General features: G+C 39.5%; 1 protein-coding gene across 1 annotated transcript in view; it reads right to left on the bottom strand.

Moving 5' to 3' along the window:
• The window catches only part of ptgfrnb (prostaglandin F2 receptor inhibitor b), a 75,022-nt gene extending 56,048 nt beyond the window's left edge, over positions 1-18,974 (bottom strand). The window contains exons 1-4 of the mRNA XM_067583732.1: positions 18,540-18,974; positions 11,238-11,350; positions 9,643-9,901; positions 1,308-1,715 (exon numbers count right to left, since the gene is read on the bottom strand). Of these exons, the coding sequence (XP_067439833.1) occupies positions 1,308-1,715; positions 9,643-9,901; positions 11,238-11,350; positions 18,540-18,591 (832 nt within the window). The 5' untranslated portion in view covers positions 18,592-18,974. The remainder of the gene's footprint in view (positions 1-1,307; positions 1,716-9,642; positions 9,902-11,237; positions 11,351-18,539) is intronic.
• Between the last annotated feature and the right edge of the window lie 817 nt (positions 18,975-19,791).

The following is a 19,791-nucleotide window of genomic DNA, read 5'->3' as shown; positions in this document are numbered from 1 at the left end:
CAAAATAAGACAGAAAGACAGAGAGTGAGGGTCACCCGCCTCCTGGGACAGAGCGAGGCAGAAAGAAGAAAAGTCTCACGGACGAGAGGATGCCATTAAAATAAAGGCAGCCACACAACAGAGACAACTCTCCCACGTCCTTCCCTTCATTCCTCTATCCTCTCTTTTTATCTATTATTTTCTTCCGATCTCACTCGACATCCAACACAGCAGCACAGAAAACTTCAAACACACAGTAACCTCTTTTATCAAGACTAAGATTTGAGGATTATCTATCGCTCCCTTCAGGGAAATTATCTACAAATTCTTACTTCTACTTCAGCCGCAATTACAGTACTGCTAATCATGTGCGGTGAACCTCCTAATGCCGAGTGTATGTTGCACAGGATCACCTGTGGCCTGTACAGTAGGTGACCCTCAGGTTTTTGAAGCCTGGATTTACCACCTGCTACCATCTCTTTCAGCTACTGGAGCCAAAAACCAAGAGGAGGACTCATGCATGGAGCTAAAGCTGGACAACAAACACTGTAAACTGGCTTTTTATTCGTTTTTATCCTTCTGTATTCTATCAATTTGTTGTTATTTTACTATTCTATTTTCAGTTTTTATGTCTGTGAAGCACTTTGTAAAACTAGTTTCTGAAAAGCACTATATATTACTACAACTGCTACTACTTCTGCTAGTAGTAGTGCTGCTACTACAAGTACTACTACAGAAACACCTGTTAATCAAGCCAATATAATATCTCCTAAATCACCACCAACAGCATACTGGGGGGAAAACAGACCAGTTTCTTCTGGAAAAATGCACTGATTTAAATGATAAGAAATTGGTTTACAGGTATTGACCTGCATACAAACTGTAACTCAACCATGTGAACTACTTGCTACACCACACAGATGATTAGCTGTGGGTTTTTTATTACAACTTAAGCTACCTGCAGTAAAAAAAAAATGACTGTATAGTTTGTAATCTTTTCATGAGGAACCCAAATCATGAAAAGAAATCCAATAAAATGACTTACACGCCTACACCGTCCTCCATGTTGAGTCTCCAGGGTGAACACTACCAGCGACCAGCTTTAATGAACTGCAAGTGCACAACTCTGCTTAGCAAATAATGTCATAAAAGGTTATGACTCTATGGTTTAGCAACTACACTACTCACTTGTGTGAGAAAATGGTGTCAGAAGAGAAAGATTCAAGAGTCTTTCAGCCTCATTTTGCATCATTTTAAACTGTTAGTCTTATAAGTTAACCTGTGTTTGTTACAGTGTAAATCACTGTGGGTTCAGTCTGTCTCCTTACCTGTAGGAGTAACAGCAACAGTCCCCATCTCTTTTGTCTTCTCCACGATTTTTACCCATTTCCCTGTATTTTCATGTGTCCACTCCGTTCCGTTGCATTCATAAATCCCTTCATCAGACGTGGTCACTCTGGAAATCACCAACTCAAACAATCCGTTCTTCCCGGGAACCAATCGGACGCCTCCGTCAGCGTAGCGCCTGGCGTACTTCTGCCCCGTAACCACGCCTCCCTGAGGACCGAAAGTCAAAATCTCCTCAGACGTCGCCCCCTTCTTCAGCAACCAGGTGACGGACAGGTAGGTGGGGTGGGTGAGTTCCCGGGTGACGTTGCAGGAGAGCGTGATGTCGCTTCCCTCTGGGACGACTGGAGCTGGGGTCTGCGGGGAAACCTTGAGGGTGTTGGGGATGACTGACAGGAAAAGAGACAAAAGGAACATTTTAGGAATACGTTTAGAAACACCAACACCTAACTCACGGTGAATACAAATGTGAAAGATAAGAAACTGCGACTTCTCACTCACACTCATACACACTAAAAACTATGTCTGACGTCTATGCAAAGAAAACACTTCCTGCAGCTTCTTCATAGTCAAAAGCCTTCCAGTGATCAGCGATGAGAATTGACGGCTTTTACCGGGAAGCAACTGCAGAAAGTGTTGAGTGACAGTCACAGCCTGTAGTTTAGCACAAGTTAGTTAGGTTGCAAGTTGCTCTAATATAATCTACTTTGGGACATTTATCAGGAAGAGCTGCAGGTATCTTTTGTAGTTTAGCGCACATCAAACCCCACGTTCATTCATTTTTAAAAATGTAGTTTCACTCTTAATCCTTTCTGGTGGAGAATCAGCAGCGTTTTTCTCTTCTCTTTTCTCTGCATTATTCTCAAGTGTCTACTGGAGGCATATTATGAATTGAGTCGAGAGGATCTTGTTTACCGCACTGTTTAGTTTCAACCAATTTCCCAGCTTATTTTTGTGGCGAAAGGTGTAAAAGAAAAAAAAAACAATGACATAATGACATAATCAAGGTAAGCAATGACTTCTCCTGTGCCGTTTCCCCCCCCCCCCCCCCCCCCCCCCCCCCCCCTCCACTCCGCCACTCCGCTGTACTTTGATGTTGAGTGGGGGGAAAAAAACTCACCTACATTTAGGAAACGAATAAGCCTGAGAGAGACTTCTTATTAAAAACAGACCTGTTAAAATGGAAGTGAAGGCATGAAAAACAAAAATATCATCAAAAGGAGTGCAAATGTTTAAAACGCTACCAGATTTCAACTTGGAATTGTCATAAGTCGAACTCAAAACGAAGGTTTAACAGTGAGGATTCAACTATTAAATGCGGCTATTTCTCATTTTTTTAAGGGTGGAGCGACTGAATCACCAGTAGTTACTCATTGTGTTGCCTTCAAATTAACAAGAAGTGTCTTATGATTAAGACTTTGGATTCAGTTGAAGTTTAAAATTGGGATTAGGGTGAGGTTAAGTCAACAAGATCATATCAAGGTCAGTGACTGAAGGAGAGCTGAACATACAAACAGCTCAAGACAAAGCTGTAAATTGCGTAGGTGAGTGTGAGAGTTTATGAAACACACCCAGAGGAACGATAAGAAAGGTTAATGACTTGCCTGTTCAAGTAACACACTAACCTCTCTTTCACTCACACACAAACACTCTTTCACTCTGGGCTCGTTTTGTTCTGATATCAGCTGATTTCAGTTCTTGGCTTCCTGAAACTATTTGGCTATGGAAATGTGATATTTAAGAGTTTGAGCAGTTGTTAAAAGAGCAGCTTTTTAACGCTGCTTTGTTTTTTTTTTTTTGCTTTTTATGACTCATAAAGAAGCCTCGTGAGTCACTCTGCGAGAGGAAATTAAAAAAATTGGAGAACTCGCTCGCTGCTGGATATCCTGTTGGGAGCACGACTTTGCTTTCTGATGTATCCACAACAACAACAGAAGTCTTACCGTACCTCCACCTTTTCACAACAGGGAAAAGGAAAAAGACATTAGATGCTTTGATGAATTGCGTGTCGGCAGTGAAGACATGGGGGGTTAATAATAAAAACTGAGAGGCTGGCTCAAAGTGGTGTTGCTGGATGACTGCTAAACTCAAATTACAGGCTCAGTTTGATCATAATTGATGACTTGTTTTGATGATTTGCATATGAAAATGCCACCAAAAAAAGGGGAAGTTATAAATAAGGGCTCGGGTGCAATATCGACATCACAGAATAAACATAAAATTAAACTTTTTAAAGTAATAGTAGCTCAATGCTCATTGCTGTTTCTCCCAAAAATAGTTCACATAAAAAAAAAAGGTGAATAATCCTTTTTGGAAGCCAACACTAGTCGTCTTACAAATGAATCCAAGAAGTGGCAGATGGTTGGGAATGAGGACAGTACGTAGCTGTGCATTATGGGAATTACATTTATGCCACATTCATGTCCTGCGGGAAACACGGACATTTAGGCGTTTAGAAAAGAAAGCACTGTTCATCTCAGCTTTCAGGCGGTAAATACAACTGAAAAAAAACCAAAAAAAAATACTGGATAATTGTGTCCAGGCTGCTTTAGAAGTGTTGTTCAAAGAAAAATGACTAATGCTTGATGCACGCACGATCGCTTCACGGCGAAACATCCGTTCATATACTCAGGAATCTTTAATTATTAAGATGCGATTTCCCCATGAATAAATCAGCAGCATATTTATCAAATTCAACAACACATCAACAAGAGAATAAGCAGTTTGAAACTCATGACGGCTTATCTGGACAGGAGGGGAGATTCCAAAACATCTTGACTTGTACTGATGACATAAACTTTGACCCGCATGGTTTGATAGCAGCAGTGGAATGTGATCAGGTCAGATTAAGCAGGAAACCTTGTGAAATTCTTTAAGAAATAACACGTAATTAATCCTCACTTTTATCAGGACTTTCTCCATGTTCAGAGGCATTTTATCGTTTAACCCTTCTTCAGTTTTCACTCCATTTATTTATCCCCCAAAACTGACCTTGAAAGATCTGGCCAAGGAGGTAGAAAAAAGGAAGTTTCTGGCTGTGGCTCAGAAGGAGGAACAAGGTGTGGAGACAGAAAAGATCCTGCAGTGTGTTGCAGGATTAAAAAAAGCAAGAAAAGCCAATCAAGGGTGAAACCCACAATTTGCCCAGAGGCACTGTGGGAAGTGAGTCAGGCAGGTGCTACACCAACCTGTTCCATCTATCTTACAGGCTTTTGGCGTAGTCACCACGTGTCTTAGCAGGCATGAGATAAAATGATTTTCAAGATAAATGCAGAAATGCAATTATCATATCAACATCACTATACATGTTCAAGGCCAGTTTTTATTCAACACGCCACAGGTATCAGGGTATGAACGGGTAAAGATAAGTCGGTCAATCAGATTATCGGACAATCTGAGCGGTTAGTGACGTCAAAAAATGTACCGATAATGCTAAATGAAAGGCACATTTTGTCTATTTGTTTTCTTTTTCTTACTTCTATTTGGCATAAAAACAGTTTTGACCAGTTCCCATCACAGCCCTGCCAACTCATGTGGGATGAAAAATGGGTCGCTTCCAAAACAGACTGTAAGAAGGCTTAAAAACCAAAAAAAGGTATATTAAAAAGGTGTTTTGATGTGCATTGACCGTACGCAACAGGATACAAGGCGTTGAGAAGCTCCTGACCCAGAGAAAAATGAATACACCAAGTTCAGTCACTGTGCCAAACAAAGCTGAAGTTGAAGCTCTCTTTGGACACGGTAACGTTACTGTAGCTGAGTTTAACAGCAAGTAGCAGGAACTGACGATTAGTTTGCAGGTATGATGATGTCGCCATCGAGTCGGTTTATTAGCTGTAAGCCTTACCTCAACCCCATTTTTATTTAGCCTTTACATTTTGGCTAATATTGCATCATGAAATGTCATGCCGCATTAGCTGCTAGCAGTTCCTGTTTGCACTGAAACCATGGATGAGCAAGGGGGAAAAAAAACAACAAAAAACATCTTTATGGTAATAAGGAAAAATCTAGTTGGAGCTAAATTGAGCTGATTCCAGAAGTGTTCTTATGATGCCTATGTTCAGATTTAACAGATTTATAAATATAAGGTGTGTCAGGTTCAAATGTAGAGTGTTTTTATTGGTATCCTTGAGATAAATATAAAGGATGGATATAAATAAGACAGTACTGGACACTAATAACACTTGGAGTTTAATAATTAATAATGATAATTGGAAGCACAATGCGTGTGTACTGATGAACGTGGTGCACAAGTCTCGACTGGTACAGCCCCTCCAGCAACAAATCTAACTCATCATCTCTGTTAACGACTGACTGTCTAACAAACACACATTCTCTCTTTCATACACTACAAAACACACTATTCACTAATGCTCTACATGTGCACGACACAAGCTCTCTCTCTCCCACATAAACAGCGCTGCCTAGTTAATTCAGGTCTAAGTTTAACAAGGTGTCTGGGGAGCCGTGCCGGGAAGCAGAGAGCAGCTGAACATGCATCATGGAACTAACTAACCTGCTGTCAGACAATCCCTCTTTGTGACTTCAACTCTCAAATTTTGGGGTTTAACAACCTAACACCTCATACTGTATTCATCATTTCTAAAACAAAAAACAAAAAAAAAGAAGGAATTATCATTTTTTAAACATCCTCTGTGGTTGGTGCTAACAATGGATTTAGACCAATACAGTCTCCGAAATATGTTTAATTACTAACTGGATAACTGCGAGCGAGAAACCCAATTAAATTCAAAGGAAAATGCTAACACAAGTTTTTCTCTTTCACCTCTAATTCTGTCAGAAAATAGTCTGAATTAAAAGAGGCCACAGCAAGCTCTGCAGATTAGAGCTGCAACAATTACTCAATTCATTGATTAGTTGGTAACAGACTGCGGTAACAACTTTGATAAATCGATTAATCGTTTTGAGTCACTGGTTTAATGTGAATGTTTTCTGCGTTCCTTAGTCCTCCATTATAATAAACTGAATATCTTTGGGTTGTGGACTGTTGGTCGAGACAAAACAAGACATTTCAGGTTGCATCTTGGGTTTTTCTGACATTTTATGGACCAAATGACTGATCGATAATGAAAATAATCAGTTGCAGCCTTACTGTAAATGATCCTGAGTAATTAGAAAATTTTGGCTGAGTGGCACATATATGTCAAACCTCTACAAATAAAACATAGATAGATTTCACTAGAGAAGAGGCGGAAAATGTGTTTTTGTGATTTGGGTGAACTGAACCTTTAACAGAGCTAAGGGATTGCCTGTTAAAGGGTAAGTAATCAGTCTGAGGTTAAATACCTTGAGGAGTGGCAATATTTTGAAATTCAAAGTAAAATACAACTATTACAAAAAAACAGGAAGACTTAATGTTGACTGGAGATTTGAGATCAATAAAAAAAAGGAAAAATTAAAATTGTATTATATCACTCTAATATTATGAAAAGGAAAACAAACACCCAATGTTTTTATTAACTTGTTCACTATGACAATTAGACAGCAGGTGTTTATGCCGTAGAGGACTTACAAGCAGTTACTTCAGATGATAATTCTCAGTTTGCAAGACGTTTTAAACAATTTTGTAAAGATAATGACCTTCACCTCGCCAACAGAATGTCGTTTACTGTGAACAGTTTTATAAACTGTATTAGCCTGAACAGTATTACATGGAGATCTACAACATGGCTACTACAGGTCATATACTGTACCTGTTGCAATGACTGGAAATATAAAGACCTTACTTCCATTATCTATTTAAAGTAACAATAAACAATAGTAGGCTTAAAATGCTCTGGCCATAGTAAAATAAACCTTTTGAAGCCTGAGGCTGGAAATGTTAAGTATGGCTTCTTGTTGAAGATTAAACACATACCAATACTACATTTGACCTTACCTTGCTTTATTAAAAGAACTACTATGTGCCCATTTGTGGGAAAGGAAGTTGAAAAATAATACTTATCTGGTGTATTGAAAAGCTTATCAAACCATGCAGGTTAAATATTACTAATGTACAAGAGCAAATGCTGCACGGATTACGTGTCTTATCAACGCTGGAAATGTTTTAATGGACCAAAATCTTTCCCTAACCTTAATCAGTGTTTTTGTAGCCTGAACCCAACCACAAGTTGGATGCTAAACAAATTCATATATGTTATTTTCAGGAGACAGGGTTGGATGAGGAACTGCAGTATCTGATTCTTTCTGCAGAGGGGTTGTAGGCAGGGTGGTATGTTATCTCTCCTCTTTGACTTGTAAATGGATGACTTGTGCGGGCAGATAAAGGCTTGTTAAACAGGTTGTGTTTTTTTTTTTTAGGGTGATCTTATCATGATTCATGTTTTGTATGCAGATGATTTTGTTTTATTTCCTCACTGCTTTGCTGGTCTTCAATAGCTGCTCCCATTATGGTGCTGAATTTGATGTCAGATTGAATGCCGAAAAGAATAGTGTAATGATTATTTGATATGATGGATGATGATAAAATGATACGCTCAGGTTAGCATGGCTGTATGCAAGCAAATGCCGCATGTTCAGTTAATATCAAAGTCTGGCAACTCAAGACTGCACCAGAAATAAATAAGATAACCAAGCATATTGCCCCAAAACTCAGACAGTTTCTTTAAAACTCAGTAGTGCAGATTTGCTACAACAACATTTAAGAGGTAACCATTTCCTTATGTAACTGATTTTAGCTCAATTTTTGGTGCTTAGCTCTCATTGTTGTGGTGTTTTTGTTCTAAAATACCAGAAATCTGCAGTGAATTCAAGTGGGATCATTATATAACTACACTGCACTCAATGCCTGTAAAGAAAATCTAAGGGCTTTCATCAACTGCCTTAACTAGTATTATGTTGTTTTAGTTGGCAAGAGCAAACCAAACATTTGTTTACTATCAGTGCTTCAATTTCTTTCCAAAACTTGAGTTGGTATAAAAAAAAAAGGCTGACTCTGCACTCCCTGAATAATTGCTGAATCAACACTTTTACGGAAACCATCCTCTGGCTTTTCCTCCAAATCGTGTTTTCATTTTTCTGCACAGAATAATTTTGTATTTCAAAATAACGACAGATGAACCCAAATAAGCAAAACCCTTCTAAAATAAATACAGAGCACTGTCAAGTTAAATACTTCATTTGAATCCAATCCCAAAAAAAGATGTGTTGATGTCAGAGCTCTGACTGGTAAAACATGTTTTTTGTGATTTTAACAAAAATCTGAGAAATAAAACATTTCCACTGTGGATGTATTTTGAGAAGTCGATCATATTAATTCTAATGAAATCCTGCAACAACATGTAGAAAGTTAGAAGCAGTGTTCATGAGGTACAATGAAAGATTCTACATACTGTATGTTTCTATTAATAACTTGCTTTTTAAGGTGCATACATTTCTTTTTCACCTCCCACATCTTGGTGAGGAAACAAATCCCTGCTGCTAACTGTTGCCTTACTTAGTCAATAATGACTCCACTAATTATCAAGTGTCCAATACTAAATGTACATGTAATTTAACATTTCTCCCTCTGGAGTGCTTTTGTTACATGCCATAAGATGATATTTATATTCTTCTCTCAGCCTTTGTGTTTCACTACCCAACTTTCTGTCTCTCTGGCCCTCATCTGACACAAGCCAAGTACTCCCACCTGACATCTGCTCCCCACCACCAGTGTGCTGAGGGGTGCATGGTGTGTTGTGTGTCTGTGTGAAAGCCAAATTATTAGCCAGTAACTGTCTAAAACCTGCAGGAGAGTTTGTGTGTGTGTGTGTGTGTAGCAGGGTATGTACATGGTCAGTAGAGCATTAGTAAGTCATGGGGATAGCTGTTAAATGAACCGACATGGCCAGCTAGCTTCAAACACACACACCATAGATGTATTAAGAGAACTGGATACAGTGTTATAGGCGGGGCCCTGTTCATTCCTATGAAAGTTGCTCAGTGGCGCATAAAGCCGAAAAAGTTCGACTTCCGGTAATAAAATTACCCGGATCTTCCACACAGCTTCCACATGATCTTCCGTGTTGTGGGGCCCATAAAGCAAGTGCACTAGCGTTTCCTTTAACCCTGCCTCCCAATTTCATGTGCACCAGCGAGTTCTGCTGGCTGAGCTGGCTAACTTCTGGTTTAGCCTTCCGCTAAATTGAATGAGGATAAAATAATTCAATCAAGCTGCTCTTCTAGACTTTCCAAATGTTATCAGACCGAATGGATCAAACTCAGATAGTGAATGAGTCATTTTATGGGGGTTGTGACGCTCAAAAAAAATGTATCCACCCTACACACACACATACACACACACACACACCCACATACCAATAAGCTGGACCTGAGCCTCGTAGTTGCCACTGATGACAGAGTCAGTACTCGGTGTTTGGCACCAGTAGAAACCGGCATCCTGCGCCTTCACCTCCGCTATCTTCAGCTCCACCTCGTTGTCCGAGAGCCGCACCACAGAGATGTCGCCGGATGCGACACGCTTGCTTAGTGACGCGTGGGAGTAGCTGGTGTCAAAGGTGGAGATGATCTTTATCCTCGGCGCGTTCCCGTCCTTGGACATCATCCACTCGAAGTCCTGCAGGATAGAGCCGGATAATATTTGAACATTCATGATCCCCAGAGGATTCATGTAAATGATTTTGGTGACCCCCTGACCTTTTCCCTCATGCTACAATCAGGCCAAAATAACCACAATATCCAAATCTCATGAAGAATTATACAGAGAACATTGATGCTCTCCAGAGGATGAATACTTCATTTTTGTCATTACAGCATGTGCCACCCTCAAGATAAACTCTGAAGACCTTAAAAAATGAGTAGCCACATTTCCATGACTGACAAACACCATCATCCTTCAGGACACTTTTTTTAGTGCAGTAGGTTTAAAGTATAGCCATTTCACTTATCATAGAAGCTACCTTGATACTCTTTAAAAACAGATTATTAAAACATGCCACACTCTCATTGATATGACAATTAATAAACCCTTGAATTGCAGGGAATTCTGGGATCTAAAAGCAAGATTACAGTGCAGAAAAGAGTCAGAAACCCTGAGGTGTACAATGCAGAATTTTCTACTATGAGAGCAATTAAACATAGTCAACTCCTGTTTGAGTAACATTTTCTAAAAACTACAGTGACTAAGTGAAATAATGACTAATTATAATTTGTCTTGCACCACTTTCTTTCATCATCTTCAAATCAGGCATTGTGTTACCACCTTACTTCCTAATGTTCCTGCTGAACCTCCATCTCAACCTCATGATATCTTTCTTGAACATTAACCTTTTCATAAATAAATCGATTTCACAGCTTTATGAAAGTCTCACAATCCTAGATTTGTATCCTGTTGATAAATATTTAATGCATTGAAACAAGAATTGGGTGTTGAACTTCCCACAGAGTGGTGGAAGGAGGCAGTTAAAAGAATTGGCACTAGGGCTTCCTGTTCGCTCAAATCTTTTACAGTCCAAGATTATACACAGGGTACACCGTCCTATATCTGAATTGGCTAAAAATGTACTCGCATATTGTAAACAAATGCCACAACTCATCTTGCATCTCTATCACATGTTTTCATCTTGCCCACAACTGCAGAAATATTGGGACTTTTTCAAAACTCTCTCTCGGGACCTTTATTAAGCCCTTTCTACTTATCATGTTTCCATAAAGAGGCAAAAAATGAGAATCAGTGAAACCAAGAAACCAAAAGGGTTTGGCACTAAGAGCCACAGACTGGGTTGGGAGTCAGAAAGTATTAAAAAACAGACTTGAACACATTGGTCTTTTTTATTGATATTTCTGATAATAACAAAAATACAGAACTTCACCACCCTTATCCTTTAAACCTGAGATCTGTCTGTCCACATGTACCCAGGTGTGATATGGACGTGTCAATGAAAACGACTTACCTGCTCACGAGGTCCCATATAATCATTGACGTCACATCTAATGGACACCGGCTGACCCTCCACCCGGATCAATGGACCGGGAGACACTGTCACCACCCGGGCCAAGCACCCACCTTCAGAGACGGAGAGAATATTTTAAAATTAACAAAAAAAGTTGTTACAGTTTTGAGTTGCTGTTTTTACGGTCAATATTACTGCAGAAACAAACAAATGTGCTGATGCTGGGTAGTTTATCTCATTGTCCAGCTGACACTTCAGAGAGCAGAAATTTTTATTCTGAAGACTGAAAGCTTCACAAATCAATGCTCTATGCTATGTTTACATCCACATCTATATGAGGAACAGCTATCAGTCCTATAAAAATAGAATCACTGAATGAATAGGTTGTATTCAGATATACTGGCTAAGGAAAACATTTTTTGTGTATGCTTCCTAGCAGCAAGCCTGATGACTAATAACAGTATTAAAGCAGTATCAAAGCAGCATGCCATAGGTGCCTCATTGACCAAATTTAATATATTGAAGGACAAAGTTGACAAATCTCACATGGACTATTGATCTCAATCTTAAAGGGGGCGTATCATGCACATTTCTAGACCTATATTTATGTTCTGGGGCTCTACTGAAATATCTTTGCATAATTTACTGTTCAAAAAACTCCTCATTTATCCTATTCCAGCCCTTTACGCAGCCCCTCAGTTCAGCCTCTGTCTGAAACAGGCCGTTTTAGCTCCTGTCTCTTTAAGGCCCACCTCCCGCTGAGCCCACTCTGTTCTGTTAGCTTCCAGCCAATCAGAATCTTTTTCTCATTCTTTACTCAAAATGGGAACGTCTCAAATACATATACACATACAAATACATGTTTGAGCTAAAATCCGATCCAAAATATGCAAATGGACGATACAAACAACCCCTGGAAAGACCTTAGCGACAAAGGTTACGGAACAGATGGTCGTTTGTGGACATGTGCGAACAATCTGACATTATCATGAGGATGAGGTAAAGGTTACACTGACTACATTTAAATGCACAAAATATTCCAGTTTTTGCCCCTATCCCGAAAAAGGCAATATTCCTACTAAGCTGTTTACATGGCTAATGAAAATGAGTATCCCGCTAATATTCCCGTTTACATGCAGAGGGCTTTCAGGGTCTCCCCATGCTCCTGTGGGAACGGGAATCACAAGATCTCCGCAGGCAGTGAAGTAAATCAACGAGGTGAAAAACATTAGTGAGCTGCTGCCTGCTATTTATAAGTGATATTGATATGACTGATGTTATAAATTTAAAGTTACAGGCATGTCCAGTAGGCTGTCCCAGGATGTTTACGACACTGCTGAGTGTTTTTTGGGTGCATCACACCGAGTTGTCACTATCATTCCATGACTGCATGTCAGGATAATAACCAATGCTCTCCGTTCCCATCACAGAGAAGGCGCCCTCTGTTTTCCCAGCCCACCCTGAACAACTCTCCACTCTCCTCTGTCTGCCTTCCTGCTCCAGTATAAGTCATTTTGCCTGTGCAGGAGTAAACAGGCAAGAAGTCTGTGTGTCGCAAACTGCAGTAAAAACCCCAAATGAGGCGCATATTCCGAATGAGCTGTGTATATGTCCAAAGACTGCCCCTAAAACCCGAATAAATATCAGCATATCCCACATGTCTTAATCGCAAAATGCTACATTCAGAATAAGGCCTAATTCGGAATATCCAAACGGAAAATGCCGTTAACATGACTAGTATCAAATTCGGAATATTGTCAAGTTCGGAATAATAGTGGAATATTAATGTGCATGTAAATGTAGTCAGTGCAAACGAAGAGTTCAGAGCAAGCTGAAGCCCTGGCTTTTGACTTGCAGGAAGCATTTTTACAAGTTTTGGAACTTTAACCATGTTTAACATAGATATCCAACATTATAAACAGCATAGAAATAACAGAAAATTACAAAAAGCCATATTAAGACAAAAAAAAAAGAAACACTTCAAATGTGTGGACAAAAGGACCCCTTTCAACATCTAAAAACAGAAACCAACACACACCCAAAAGGCTTGTTGGAACTTGTGTAGAGCTGAACAGTATTGATGATGACACAGATTTTGCCAAAACCTGCACTGCACTCTCCATGTACATGTATTTCTGCTTACGCATTCATTCCCACATCATTTTATTGGGCAACCACTGGTTATGTCAGCACTCTAGCAGATTTAAAAGATTCCCCAAAAAGCAGAGACCATGAGCAAGAGAGTGAGATTTCTATGTAAACGCTCTAAATTACTTTCCAAGTGTACTTTTAGTGCCGTGTAATTTCATTGCAAGGTTCATTTTATCAAATCAAATCAGCTAGTTTGCATTCCTTGCTCAGTCAAAGTGAATGCTGAAGTCTAACACTGACATTCCAGCTGAATGAAGCATGTAGCAACACAGCAGAGTCTGACAGCTCAGTCGAGTCGGTTGCTCACTGACATTTTGCTTCCTGGTTGGTGAAATCTGGCTGCTGGCCTCCACAATCCAGCTGGCGTCTGCACTCAGCTAAAGGTAAAGGTAAAGTGCTGCTGGGTTTGTATGTAAGAGGAGTACAGTTGAATGAACAAGTTGTTTCTTGGCACCCAATATAGCCTAATGCTTACTGTAGAGGAAGTAGGGCCAAGTATTGAGCTTCAGTACATTTTTGGTGTGAACAGAAAAACTGACCATTGCACCAAGTATCCAATACTGTCAAGTACTGAAAGCTGGCATCAAATAGTTGTTATAGTTTTGCCAATTCTAGACTATTTAACTCAGGCACAATTATTTTTACAGCTGCTTGTGTTTAGACATTGAGAGATTTGTCTCGTTTGGTTTAAAGTTGCAACTAACAACAATTACTTTCTCCATTAATGATTTAGGCCTATTCGTTTTGTATATGAAATGCTTGAAAATACTGAAAAATGCTTGTTATAAATTATTATAAACCTTGGTGACGTCTTCAAATGTCTTTTTTTTTCCTGATCAACAGTCCAAGATCCAAAGATAATCAGTTTGCCATCATGCATCACACACAAAAGCTTCAAATCCTCACATTTTAACATTCTGCAAGGAAATGCAACCATGAAGGTTCACAGTAGTTTCATTGCCCTGTTATCAGTTAGAATGGAGTTTCAATCATTTGAAACCATCACTGCAGATCCTTCTTAACTTATTCTTGGGTTAAATATTACTTGATGTTGAATTTTATACAGTTTTTCATTTAAGAGAAAGTCTTGCACGACTGTTAAAACAGTCAAATTGATGCATTTGCAAAGTTTGCAAATAAAAAAAGCATTTTTGTAGAGAAACATGAATAGGGCCCATCTTCCATAGTGTTTTAAGCAAAAATCTATAACTGGATCAGCTTTGGTTAAAAAAAAAAAAGTACTTTATAAACCAGCCCTGTGCTTGTATTGTCCATCAATACTTGAATTCTTGGCAGTCGGCCTGGTGTTATGTGTGTGAGCCCGCTATCTCTGAGCCTGCTGAGTGAGAGTTTTCTCTGCAGCTTTTTCTGCTTCAGTAAGTAACCAGTCACAATGAAGAAAGTACCACATAAAAGGCTTACTGTATTTTTGGGTTTCTGTTTACTATTTCTGTCAGTCGAAGTGGTAAAGGGTTTATATAATCTTCAACTTCCCATCAGATACAGTAAACCGCAGACTGACAGATTGCTGACGTATTGGTCTCTGAGGAGTTTGACAGCTACCATGTTAATGGTAACAAATTAATCTGTTATAAAGAAGCCATAATCTATGACCTACAGCATGCCGTGCGTTTGCTGCTGTACCTCAAGCTAACATGACAAACTGAGTCATTCAATTCAGGAAAATCCGGTATGAAGAGTGTCTGAGGGCTGGTTCCAAACCCTGAAAACATCTGCAGGGTTTTCTGCACCACTATGTCGACACTAAGTAGCAAAAAGCCGTCAACATTCAAAACTCAAATCATTTCCTTAAGTTAAGTTTTCAATATATGTGCTAAATGCAAGTTATCCCACCATCAGGCAAAAACAAAAACTCTTCCTCTCTGCTATAAGATGTCTGCTCTGCAATACCACAAAATTATCATAATATACAGTATGCCTGTGTGTGTGTGTGTGTGTGTGTGTGTGTGTGTGTGTGTGTGTGTGTGTGTGTGTGTGTGTGTGTGTGTGTGTGGGTGAGGGGTATAGGGCCATTCATCACTAAAATGAGCGACTTGGCCAGGTGCTGAGATTTATGGTTTTCAAACTCAATTTCAAGCCCGTCTGTCTGCACCGCCGGTGGAGCCACAAGACACCCAGAAAGTGTTCTAATCAAGTTAAAAAAAAATAGCAGACTGTGACATTTTTACGTCACTGTGGCATGCATGGGCGGACATATCTGGAGCACCGGCTGAAGAGGCACAGAGGGGATGTGGTTCCTTCCTGCCACATGCCTGCACACCTGTTCTGAGACAGGTCAGCTGGATTTGGATCTCCAAGATGTTTGGATCTCATCAGTCAGTTTCTTCAAATGTTGGCAGTATTGAAAGATATTGTTCCATTTAAGACATATTAAGGCATTAATAGGTATGTTTGGACTATGTTTGCTTGATTGACAGGTGTCTAAGCCTATCAGAGTCAGCCATAGTGTTTGCCACTTGTCCCTCTCATCTTAATTTCCTCCCTTTTTCCCAAATTTGAATTTTCTGGATTCAGTGGCTGCTGAGATGGTAATGAGCAGTAAAACCAAATTCCAGGCTGTAAATTTAAATGTGAAATGTGCAATTATATGCACGTTGGGTGCAAAGCTATTAAAAAGTAGCACCAGTGGAAAAAGAGAAACGCCCAAACGCTTACTCCAAAGTCAAAATCTTATTTCAAAAATAGACATTAAGTTGGATCATCTGCTGTTTCAACATTTTGACGTGACAAAGTTCCAACTTGGATTGAAAAGTCCATTTTTTGGTCTTGGAGTAAATGTGCTGGCGTTAGAGCTGCAACAATTTGTCAATTAGTTGACTATTAGTATACTATTAAATGAGTCGCCAGCTATTAAAAATAGCTTAATCGTTTTGAGTCATTTTTTAAGAAAAATTTCTCTGATTCCAGCTTCTCAAATGTGAATATTTTCTGGTTTCTTTCTTTCTATGGTAAACTGAATATCTTTGGGTTGTGGATTGTTGGATGGTACAAAAGATATTTGAGGATTAATTACATTGATTAATTGAGAAAATATGTGACAAATTAATCAATGAAAATGGCCATATTTTTCTAAAATCTATGATTACAGTATGTGCAACATCCCAATTAGTGTGAAACATCCCAATTAGTAAAGTGGAACAAGCTAAAACTTTCAAGAGCCTGGTTCATACAACCAGAAGCAATAGTTAAGGTCATTTAAAGGTGAGCTCTCGCTGGGTTATTTAGCCTTCATATCTGATCTGTTTGGATTATATTATGATTGATAGTCCAGACTATTTCTGTTCCTACCTCAAAACCAGGCTGCAAATGCCTTCTTTCAATGAGATTACAGATAGAACCTGGTTGGTTTTCAGTGAGTCTTACTTTGCTGTCTTGGGTTTTTATCAAAAGGTTCATTAAATATTTCTCAAACATAAATGGCGAAATTGTGGATGCAAGACTTCTGCATGATAGAAGCAGACTGCATAATAAATGCCAAAAAAGTTGAAAGCTTAACAGTAAATGTGCTTTTATGTTCTCATCATGTGGTCCAAATGCCATAAGACTACAGGCTAATGTTGGATGTCAGCTGACAGTAAATACATTTTTGGGTCTGTGTTAATATTTATTCATAAAAATGTAAATGCATCATGTGATGTTACAGGAGACGAAACTGAAAGTCAGGTGGTTACATTAAAGGTGAAGTCAAAATCTAACCAAAGGACTTTGTCCTCTTGGGAATTTGAATGTGAGCCGTATATTTCATACCAACGGGGCCACAATATGTCGATGGCACCGGCGTCTCTATGGTCTATAACACTGTCTGTGGTTTGTGTTTGAATTTAGCTCAAGCATGACCGTTCATAACAGACCATGTTAAGGGAAGTTATTTGTCCTATGGCCACTTTCCCTTCTGCAGAGTCAGAATAAACACGCACCTACAGAAACACACACCGACATTTGATCATCTTACACTGCACTAATTTAAGCCAAGTCCCCCCCTGTCTCACACAGGAGGGCCCCATTGACATTCACTGTTATGCTCAAAACATATGGCAACTTCTGTATTGGTAAGCCCTGTTTAGCCTTGTTTGGCCCAGAGGTAGAGACAAGGCCAGGGAAAAAGCCCTGTGCTGAAAACCAGACAAATGACTAAGCACTGGCCTTTAGTCTGATAATTAGTCAGCCTGGCTTGACTCTGATATGGATACAATGCAAATAATAAGGCTAATCATGGTGACCAGCCTGGTTTGGCTTCTCAGCAGGCTAATGGGACCTTGTCAAAGCTGGTCACCTCATGTTGGCTAATTGGTCTTAATGGAAGTACAGTGTTCTTGGCTAATCAGAGTGGACTGATGGGAGGGAACACATCCAGCTGATTAACTGTTTTTCAGTCTATAACAATAAATTAATCTCTGTATTTCTTCTCCCCAAAGCAGAACTGGCTGTTTTAGTTTAATGGGAGAAAGATTTTCCCTTTAATTTACCTTAATATAGGTGAATAGTTAGCCATCAATCAAAATTAATTGATAACATTAGCTAAAAACAATAGTGTATGGCGGTTTTTACATGGTGGCACCGTTAAATGGGGAAATATACCCAGAGCCTTACTGATATGTGCAGTTCGCCCCTCAAAGACAGACTATCATGCCAAACTCCGTTTAACAATCTGCCAATTTAAGGTGCCATTACTTGTCCTTACACGCAGACACATCTAGGAATATGTTTTATCCCGTTTTTTCAATACTTGGGATTAACTCTTCAATACGGCATAGTCCAATATACCGAACAATACTTTTGCTTCACTTAAATTTAAACTTTTTGAGTCTCTTCGCTTGTTGCACTCATGAACTTCTCCTAATGAACTACCATGCGGATGGCAGTAGCTGGCCGTGTCAACCAAGTGAAAAGCTTTAAAATGTAATAAAATCAAGTGACGCTTGATGGAAATAGCATATGCCGAACTGTTAAGTGGATCTTAAAGATACAGAAAATGCTTTAATTGATCTTTTGGCACGCATGTACTTAGCAAACATGCAAGTTAACGTTAAATTGACAGATTTCCAAACGGGGTTTCGTCGTTTCTGAAGAATGTCGGCACGTATCGGAGTTAATTAGCTATCAACAGTCAAGCAAAGAAACGTTTCTTACCTAGCATTGAAAGCCCGAAAACGAGTGTGAGGAGACAGTTATCCATTTTCATTCCTCTCTCCTTGCACTCGTGTCTTTTTCCTTAATTTTTCCCCCGTCTCCTTTGTCCTATGTGTGGGGTAAGACTGCTCCTCTCCCGCCGCTGCTGTCGGGCAAATCCAATAAAACTCTGTGCAGTCAGCCTGCACCGCACACCGGGCGGAGCCGCAACGCAAAACGGATGCACACCGCGATTCCTATAAATCCAGTAAATTTACAGTCCCGACGGGAGCGTTTACATGGCTCACACACACTGAACCGGTTTCATGTGTGTGCAGGAATGAAGGCGAGATAGACAGATAGAGAGGGAGGGGAGAGAGGCTGATACAGGGGAGAGGGAGAGAGAGAGACAGAGAGAGAGAGTGGCCGGAAGTTAGGTGACGGTCTGAAGGAGGAGTGGAGGGAAACAGGGAGGTCCCAGGTGGAGAGAGAGAGGTTCCCACAGCATTCTTGTATTGTCACAGGGTTTAACTGGTGATGAGTGATATGTCTTTTAATCAGTAATACGACAGATATTGTCCAGACAGTGAAGTCCACCTCTGATATGATTGATTCCTCCTTCAGAGAGTTCAAATTACTACTGCTAGTCAATACATCTCATTTAATATTTTACCACTTTGACAGTGGTGGAAGGTAACTTTAATCAAGTACTGAATTTAACTATTTGAGTATTTCCATTTGATGCTACTTTATACTTCCACTCCACTACATTTCAGAAAGAAATATTGTACTTTCTACTCCACTACATTTATTTGTCAGCTTAAGTTACTTTTCAGATGAAGATTTGACACAATGGATAATATAACAAGCTTTTAAAATACAACACATTGTTAAAGATGAAACCAGTGGTTTCCAACCTTTTTGGCTTTTGACGTCTTACAAAAAGCAGTGTGTAGTCAGGGTCACATTTATTTAACATGTCTATGAGTTGTTAACAGCTCCACCAAATAGTGATTTTTCCCTCTAAACTTCTCACATGGTTTCATTTCAATAAATGTTCAAATGATCCAATATTTCACTAAAAGTCAAAGATTAGTGAAAAAGTCCAAAAACTAAAAACAGATTTGTATATCAGAACTTTTTTTCGTCTTTCCTCTCCCATTAATCATCTCACAACCCCTCAGATTTATCTGGTGACCCTTTGGAGGAGCCCAACCCCTAGGTTGGGAACCACTGGACTAAACTAGCTAACTGTATATAAAGTAGTTGAAAC

The sequence above is a fragment of the Thunnus thynnus genome, chromosome 24 (assembly GCF_963924715.1).
Source record: "Thunnus thynnus chromosome 24, fThuThy2.1, whole genome shotgun sequence".
NCBI lineage: Eukaryota > Metazoa > Chordata > Actinopteri > Scombriformes > Scombridae > Thunnus > Thunnus thynnus.
This window is presented reverse-complemented; position numbering and strand designations above follow the sequence as displayed.